The sequence below is a fragment of the Elephantulus edwardii genome, unplaced genomic scaffold (assembly GCF_000299155.1).
Source record: "Elephantulus edwardii isolate Elephantulus edwardi_28Jun2011 unplaced genomic scaffold, EleEdw1.0 scaffold00059, whole genome shotgun sequence".
Classification (NCBI taxonomy): domain Eukaryota; kingdom Metazoa; phylum Chordata; class Mammalia; order Macroscelidea; family Macroscelididae; genus Elephantulus; species Elephantulus edwardii.
The window spans coordinates 12,256,519-12,266,050 of NW_006399809.1; the positions used below are offsets into that span (position 1 = coordinate 12,256,519).

The window sequence follows — 9,532 nt, forward strand, 5'->3', positions numbered from 1 at the left end:
AAAAAGAGAAGAAGATTCTCATCCAGATGGATTGACACAGTACAGTGACTGCAGCAGTGAGCTCAAGTGTGTCAGAGATTGTGAGGCTGACACGGAATAAGACAGGTTTCAGATCTACTATTTATAGCATCACTGTGAGTTGTACTTAACTCAATGGCACCTAACAACAACAATAGTAGCCTGTTACTAGAAGTAACATTTAAAAATATTTTCATTTTTTTGTCTGGTTTTGAAGATTACTGTGCAATGTACTTAAAATCTTAATTACATTTCATGAGTCAGTGGACCAGGATTTCTTAAAAATTCTTTTTACTGCCAAGGTGTGTTTTTTTTTCTTTTTTACTTTTATGCTAATGTAGTCTAGTGTGTTTTATTTACAGCTTTCATCCTCAACTGGTGTATTTTTCAGTGCTTCTCTGTCTGATATTTTCTACTGAAATCACTGCATTCTACTCTTTCTATGTTTATGCCATGAGTGTATTAATTATTTTGTGAATTATGCAAAAGGAATTTTATATCAAGTCACTTCTTGCCACCTTGTGTGCCTCTAAACTAATTTATACACTAACCAGCTGTATGGGAAATAGTCAAACTGCTATAAGTTCAAGAGCATGCAAGATATAAGATAGCTAACTCATTGTTTTTGAGTTGAAATCAGCTCATTTCTGACTCTCCATTGGATGTAAATCACTGGAGAGGAGATGCACAACTTCATCCTATGCAGCTACAGGTGAATTCAAACTGCCATAGTGACTTTGGGTTAACTGTGCAACTCCCCATACCATGAAAGCTTCTTTAGGAAATACCTAACTTAAAATAGTCTATGCCATTTTGAATAATATATATCAATACTTCATCCAGTGAGCATTGAGATTTTTATTTTCTAGAAAATGTGCTTTAGTCCATTCTATTATCATTTATCTTAAATATTTTAACTTGTTTTACTTTAAAGGGTCCGGACAAAAATTGTTTATTCCACATACAGCCGAAAATCCCCTAAAGAAGTGAGAGATAAACTATCAGAATTACATGTAAATTATTACATTTTAGAAGAGGCATGGTGTATTGTGAGAACTAAGTGAGTATTAAGCCTGTGATACATGATACCGTGTGTGTTAAAGTTAGAAATATTTTCAGTAATTCTTTAAGAATTATTACCCCATATTTTCCAGGAATAGGAATGGAGGGAGAGGAAAGCAAAAGTTAATAAACAGAAAAGATAGGAGAAGGGAAAGAAATACAGAGTAAGAAGTTTATCAGACATAATGAATTCTATATTAATCGATTAGAATTGTTCTAGAACAAAATGTTCGATAGACGAACGAGTGAAAAATTTATATGTAAACTTTCACTGAGATAAAAACCAAAAATTATCATCTTAAATAAGATAAATTTAAGAGTAATGAGATAATCACATCCATCATCATAAAGAACATTTCAAGTAAAATACAACACTGCTGATAATAAGTTAATACAAATACTCATAACAGGAAAAACTATAAATATGTCTATTACTCAAAAATACACACCAGTTGCTAAAGCCAAGGATGAAGAAACGGAATTTATATAAATTTCTATAGTCTAAAATAAAAAAGGAATACAATTAATGTTATACTAATAATTTATGATTGGAATGCAAATGTTAGAAATAAAGAAGGATGAAGGATTGCTAGCTGGAAAATATGGCCTTGATGATAAAAATAGGGCCTACAATTGCATATTATAATTTAATACAACCAACAGCTTAGTCATAGCAATACTTCTTAAAAAAATAGAAGCTACATGTATACAATATTTAAATTATACATGTGGGTTTTGGCGAATGGAATACAAGAAATCACGTTGACTGTACCTGTGAAAAGAGATGGTGAAGAAGCTCAATATCACCAGTCAGAACAATTGAAGGAGCTGACTGTAGAATACACAATCATATGCAGGTACAAAATGAACTTTAAGAAAATGAAAACAGACCACAAAATCCAAAATACAGTCTAGAGTATATTTCCTCTGAATTTGAGATCATCTAAAAAATAGACTTGATACTTTAATAACCAGAGTCTAGATGAGTTATAAGATGACATCAAGGATGTAATACAAGAAGAAAGCAAAGATCATTAAAGACAACAAGAAGGAAAAGACAAAAATGGATGTCTGATTAGACCAGCAATTTCTATAGAATGTGGCAATATACAATGAATGGAAGAAATGATGAAAGATAAAAGAGAGCGGAGCAGATTCCAGAGGGTGACTAGAGAAAACAAAATATTATCATGAAATATGCAATGACTTATAGCTAAAAAAGAAAAAAGGAAGAACATATTTGACATTTTTCAAGCTCAAAGAAGTGGAAAATAAATTCAACCTTAAGGATTCTATGGACAAAATACTGAATGACACACAAAACACAAAAAGATGATGGGAAAAATACGTAGTCACTTGTACCAAAAATAATTGGTCACAGCTCAGTAATTTCAGGGGAAGTATGTGATCAATAACCAGTGATACTGAAAGAAGAAATCCAAATACTACTGAAGGAATTGGCAAAGTAATTAAAACAATACAAACTAAGGCTTAAGGAATTAAAGAAGTACCAATTGAGATGTCTCAGCAAATAGATGCAGTGCCAAGATGCTCAGTTATCTATACCAAGAAATTTGGAAGGCAAATACCTGACTAATTGAAATAGATAGATGTTTATGCCCATTCAAAAGAAATGCAATGCAGCAAGATATAGGAATTATAGAATAATAATTAATATCACACAAAAATAAAATTTTGCTGAATATTGTTAAATGGTTGCTGCAGTGCATTGATAGAAAGCTATCAGAAACTCAAGTTAGATACAGAAGAGCCCATGGAACAAGGAGCATCATTATTGATTTCAGAGAGAAGTATACTGAAATCAGAGAAAACTAGAAGGATGCTTACTTGTGTTTTACTGGATAAAACATTTGCATATGTGAGGATCATAACAAATTATGGATAACATTGAGAAGAATGTGAGTCCCAGAACACTTTACTTGGGCTTATGTGAAACCAGACCAAGAAGCAGTCATTTTGACAGAAGAGGAGTTTACTGCATGATTTGAAATCAAGAAAGAGGTGTGTCAGGACCATATCCTCTCACCATACCTATTCTCTGTACGCTGAGTAAATAATTCAAGAAGCTGTATTATATGAAGAAGAATATGGTTTCAGGACTGAAAGAATACTCATTAGCAACTTGCAATATGTGGAATGAACAGTCTTACTTGCTGAAAGTGAAGATCTTCATGACTAAAGACTGGAAGATCAGTATTTGATGAAGATCAGAGCCTAATAAAGCCTTCAGCATGGATTACACTTCAACATAAAGAAAATAAAAATCCTCATGACTGAACCAATAAACAACATCATCAGAAAAGAAAAAAATTTTGAAGTTGTACTGGACTTCATTTTACTTGGATCCAAATTCAACGTGCATGAAGCAGCTATTAAGAAATCAAATTACATTTGCAGTTAGTAAATCTGCAAAACTACCCCTTTAAAGGGTTAAAGAAAAAGAAGGTCTCTTTGCAGACTAAGCTGCATCTGACTGAAGTCATGATATTTTCAGTCACATTATATGCATATGAACGTTGAACAATGAATAAGGAAGACAGAGGAGAATTTCTGCCTTTGATTTGTGGTCTTGGTGGAAAATATTGAATATATATCATGGACTCCTGAAAGAACAAACAAATATGTATTAGAAGAAGTACAACTAGAATGTTCCTTAGAAGTAAAGATTATGACACTTTGTCTAACATACCCTGGGCATGTTATCAAAAGGAGCCACTTCCTGGAAAGGGCCATTGTGTTTGGTGAAAAAGAGAGTCAGCAAAAAAAGGAAAACCTTTAGTGAAATAGACTGACAGAGTGACTGCACCAAAAATGTGAGCCACAGCAGGTACTATGAGGAGGATGCAAATCTGGGAAGTAGTTTCTTCTGTGGTATATAGGGTCACTTAAAAAAGCTGATAAATACGGCCTAATGCTGCTGTTATAAAAGAGGACTGACACAGGGGTTGGGGGGGGAGACTTAGAAGGAGGGGATAGATAGTGTATACTGCATTGAAACAGATGAGAAAGAGAACTATTTAAAAGAGACATATGATTAGATATTATTGTCATTACAGGAGTCCAGAATGAAGGTAGTTTAGTGGAGTGTACTTGGGGGTGGGGAGATTGAAGAACAATGAAAGAGTTTTTTTCTTTTGCTTGTCAAAGAGAAAAGCTAATTGGGACGGAGAGGTGGGCAGGGAGAAGAGTGCAACAATGAATGAATGGAAATACAAAGTTTCTGTCAACTTTTCATTAACATAAATTTAAAATAAATAAATAAATAAATGTACTATAATGAATGGAAGACCCAACTTGGCTGTAAACATTCTTTAAAATCACAATAAAATAAAATTTTCAAAAAAAGGGCGGGGAGCTGACTTGAGGATCCCTAACAACAAGAACTTGTGGCTGACAATGAGAAGAATAGAAATCCCAGAGCACTTGATTCTGCTCATGCAGAACCTATACGTGGACCAGGAGGCTATTGCACAAACAGAGGAGGAGAACACTACACGGTTTAAAATTAAGAAGGGAGGGGGCACTGGTGGCCTAGTGCCAAGAAGATGCACTGCAATCCTAGAGGTACAAGTCCACTAAATGCTTTACTGGAAAAGGAGGGGCAATTTCCTCCTGTACCAGTCAGATCTGATTTGACAGTACACATACACAAAATAATAAAATAAGATGAAAGGACAGCACAGGAGGGGAAGACCCTCTATGAGGTGGATTGATTCAGTGACTGGGGTAATCAAGGTGTGTTGGAGACAGTGAGATTGGCACAGGATAGAGCAGGGTTTAGGGCTGTTGTACACAGGGTCGCTATCAGTCCCAAGCAACTCGACGGCACATAACAACAACAACAACAACAAAAGAGTGTGCCAAGGTTGTATTCTCTATTCATTAGTTATGCTGAGGAAATTACCCGAGGATCTGGACTCTACAGAGAGGAGTGTGGCATCAGGATTGAAGGGAGACTCATCAATTGCCTGCATTATGCAGATTGCACAACCTTTCCTGTTGAAAGTGAGGAGCACTTGAAGCACTTGTTGCAAAAGATCAAGGAATGCAACCTTTAGTATGAATTACATCTCAATGTCAGGAAAATAAAGATTCTTAATGGACAGAGAGGATATTGAAACTGTCAACAGCTTCATCTTGCCTGGATCCACAATTAATACCCTTGGTACCAGTAGTCAGGAAATAAGGAGAAGCATTGCACTGGGAAAATCTGCAGTTAGGGACCTTTCAAATCATTTAGGAGTAGTGATGCCAGTTTGAAGACAAAGGTGCATCTAATTCAGGCCATAGTCTTTCCAATTACTTGCTATGCACTTGAGAGCTAGACAATGAATAAGGATGACAGAAAAAGAATTGATGCCTTTGAGCTATGGTTTTGGAGAAGAGCACTGAACAGCCATGGACAGCCAAGAGAACAGATATGGCTTGGAGAGGATGCAGCCGGAGTACTCTTTGGAGGCAAGAATGATGAGGCTTTGCTTCACATACTTGGGACATGTGTCTAGGAGGTGCTATTCCTTGGTCAAGAACATAACGCTGGGAAGGGAGGAGGGTTGGTGAAGGAGAGGAAGACCCTCAACCAGCTGGATTGACACATGACTGCCACAGTGGGTTCTTGGGTGTCAGGAAGTGTGAGGATGGCACAGGGTAGAACAGGGTCCAGCTCTTTTGTTCATAGGACAGCTCTGAGTTGTTCTCAACTTGATGCCACCTAACAATAACAGCAATTAAAACCAGTTCTTCTCTCACTGTTTCACTGCCAGAAATGACTATGTTCACCCAAAACTGCGTGTGAATATCCACAGCAGCAGTGTTCCTAACTGCTCAAACCTCAAAAATATCTTAAATGTTCAATTTATGAACAGGTAGATAAATTTTGGTATCCTATAAATGGAATAATACTGAACAATAAAAATAAAGGAACTATTGGAAGAATGCTATTAGTTGTTAGAACTACACCCAAGATAGGTAGCTCAAAAACATGCAAAAGTAAAAGCAAACCTGTTGCTGCCAAGTCCATTCCAAATCATAGTAACATTGGGGGACCGAGGGGAACTGCTCCATGGAAGTTATTTTATGGTAGAAGATTACTACTTTATGCTTCAGAACACCTGTTGTATTCTAGTTAGCAGTCAAGTGCATAAATTAATGTGCCATGGGACTCATATGATAAACAAAAGAAGCCAGAAAAATAAGCATAGTTTAATAATCGAGCTACATGAAATTCTAGAAAAGATAAAACTTGAGATAGCGTTTGATTGTACTATGCAAAACTTGTACTGACAAGGAGGCAGTTATCAGAACAGAGCAAGGAAACACTGCATGGTTCAAAACTGGGAAGGGTGTACATCAGGGATGTGTCCTTGTCACCATATCTTTTCAATCTATATACAGAGCAGATAATCCAGGAGGCTGGGCTCTATGAGGAGGAATGTGGCATCAGGATTGGAGAAAGACTCATCAACAATCTGTGTTATGCAGATAACACAACCTTGCTTGTTGAAATTGAGGAGGACCTGAAGCATTTGTTGCAGAAGGTCAAGAACTGCAGCCTTCAATGCAGATTGAAGCTCAACATCAAGAAAACAAAGATTTTTACCACTGGGCTGATTGGCAGCATCCTGATAGATGTTGAAGAGATTAAGATTGTTAACAGCTTCAGTTTGCTTGGCTCCACAATCAACACTCTTGATATCAGCAGTCAGAAAATTTAAAAAACAAAACAAAACAAATTACATTGGAAAAGTCTACTGTCAGGGTCCTCGCCAGAGTACTGAAGAGAAATTATGTCAGTCTAGAGACTAAGGTGTGCCTGATCAAGGTCATGGTCTTCACAGTTACTTGCTGTGTATCAAAAAGCTTGACAATGACTAGGGGTGATAGGAGGACAATTGACACCTTTGAGTTATGGTGCTGGAGAAGAGTACTGAATATGCCATGGACTGCTAGGAGAACAAATAAGTTCATCGTAGAGAGGGTGAAACCAGGCTGTTCCTTGGAAGCAAGGATTCTGAAGCTCCATCTGACATATTTTGGGCCTGTTGCCAGGAGAAACCAGTCCTTGGAGAGGGGTATCCTACTTGGAGCGGGTGGGGGGGGGGAGGACAACACAAGAGAGGAATGAGATGGCTTGACTCAGTGACTGAGGTAATGGGGGTAGGTATGTCAGAGACAATAAGCTAGGCTCAGGATAGAGTAGGGTTCAGAGCTGTTGTAAATTGGGTCCCTATGAGTTGGAAGGCACGTAACAACAACAACAGTGATAATTAAGATCCCTTGGTGCCTGAGATTGCACATAACGGAGAAGTAAGGATGGGGCAAGAGGGATAAGGGTCAGATCTGTTGTTCTTCAAGTTACTATAAAGGTACTCAACTCAATGGTTCCTAACAACAAGTGTGTAAGTAATCATATTACATAAAAAGTGTATGAGTGGTTAAAAGAAAAACCAAGTTACTTTGTACATTTCTAGGAGAAATATTGTCTCATTCATACCTACTCATGGATCCAACCAAAAAAGGAAGAATTGACAACAAAACTGGCAACCTCCTTTCTTGTCTTATATTTGTATTTTATTTATATTGTCTTGTCTTGGATATGCTTTTTCATACATATTTTAGTCTCTATCTTCATCAAGAATTTAACTTCCATTCAGTTTTTATCTTTGTATTACAGTTAGAGCAGATGTTTGAATACAATGCTACTTTAAAAATATCAAATATGTATTTCATTTGAAATTCAATTTTACATGTATTTATGGATATATGTTGAACCATAAAACAGCATGTCTTGCTATTTGTTTTAGTAGAATATGAAAATACAACACACTTAATTTTATTTATAATATTTTTGTTCCTTTTTATTGTTCATTATTTTTAACTCAAGTCCTTAGAAATACTTAAAATCTTGGCCTTATGGATTAAAGCCTATTCCTTCCAGATGTGGATGCATTGCTAATATATTTGTGTCTGTTTTTTTTAAGGCCTGGTTGCAGTATGCTTGAAATTTGGGATGTGGAAGATCCTTCCAATGCAGCTAATCCTCCCCTGTGTAGCATCCTGCTTCATGATGGGAGGCCTCACTTCACCACGGTATTTCAGAATAGTATGTACAGAGTCCTGAAGGTTAACTGAGAATTAGTAACACATTACATGGTGGTGAAAAGAAGTGTATTGGAAACAATCACCTTTGCTTATTTACATTAAAGCATATTTTACATTATTAACATATTTTGGATGATGTTTTAATAGAAAGTGTTTTTTTAAGTTGGTATACTTCAACAAAAAAGGAATAACTTGTTTTATTAATAAAATGTTTGCTGGGTATATATTGATATGTACACAAAAACAATAAAATATTTTTAATTTTATGGTAAAATGTTTTAATGCAGGGATATAAAACAGATGAGAAAGCATGCCACATCCTATTTATTTTGCCATTTTAAAATTTGTATTAGAAGTAATGTCAGTATAAGGATGTCAGAGAAGGAAAAGAAATGTAACACGTAACATTCATAAAAATGAAAGTAATAGATTACGGGCAATGTTTCACAGAAGACATGTTAAAGAACATGTTAAAGTTAACAAAAAAAGGGAAATGTTGTATTAGCTAATATAATACCCCATACATATAATATTTATGTTGTTTTTTTGTAAGACGTAGATTAAGTGAAGAAGTCCTTGACATTCTTTTGTCTTCATTCATTCTTCACTAGTTTTTGTTGATTGCTTCGAATCGAGCAGTAGTGACCCTATGAACAAAAGGCCCGAAGCCTTTCTACAACTATTGCCATTTATCAAAGTTCATCGAGTTTTCGGAGGCATGTTGTTTAAGAAGTAGATGACATTCTTCTGTCTTCATTCATTCTTTACTAAGTATATAATTTAAAGTTAAAGTGGTTCTGATGTGAAGATAGAAATAATATACTTGATATACTTTCTAAAAAGAAAGTAAGAAAATAATACCATTTACAATTGCCAACAACAAGATGGAATATTTGAGAATAACCCTAACTAGAGACACCAAAGACCGACATAAAAAAAAAAAAAACCTACAAAACACTACTATAAGAAACAGTAAGAAATGTAACTAAATGTAAAAAATACTCCTTGTTTATGGATAGGAAGACACAACATAGTGAAAATGGCAGTCCTCCTAAAAGCAATTTAGGAGTTCAGTGCATTCTCAATAAAGATACCAACTTCATTTCTTCAAGGAAATAGAAAAGATAATATTCAGTTTCATTTGGAAAGGAAAGAGACCCAGAATAAGCAAAGCTCTTCTAAAAAACAAAAACTTAAGCTGAAAGTATCTCACGTCCTGTTCTCGAAACCTACTACACAACAGTTGTTGTTTGATGCCGTCGAGTCGTCGGCGACTCATAGCGACCCTATGAACAAACAGCCTGAGCACTGTTCGTACATAGAGTTTCCG

At 35.7% G+C, this 9,532-nt stretch overlaps 1 protein-coding gene across 1 annotated transcript in view; it reads left to right on the forward strand.

The window, feature by feature from the left end:
- The window catches only part of LOC102847854 (probable C-mannosyltransferase DPY19L2-like), a 140,149-nt gene extending 131,917 nt beyond the window's left edge, over positions 1-8,232 (forward strand). Inside the window, exons 18-19 of the mRNA XM_006887596.1 lie at positions 953-1,078; positions 8,082-8,232. Of these exons, the coding sequence (XP_006887658.1) occupies positions 953-1,078; positions 8,082-8,232 (277 nt within the window). The remainder of the gene's footprint in view (positions 1-952; positions 1,079-8,081) is intronic.
- The last annotated feature ends 1,300 nt before the right edge of the window (positions 8,233-9,532 follow it).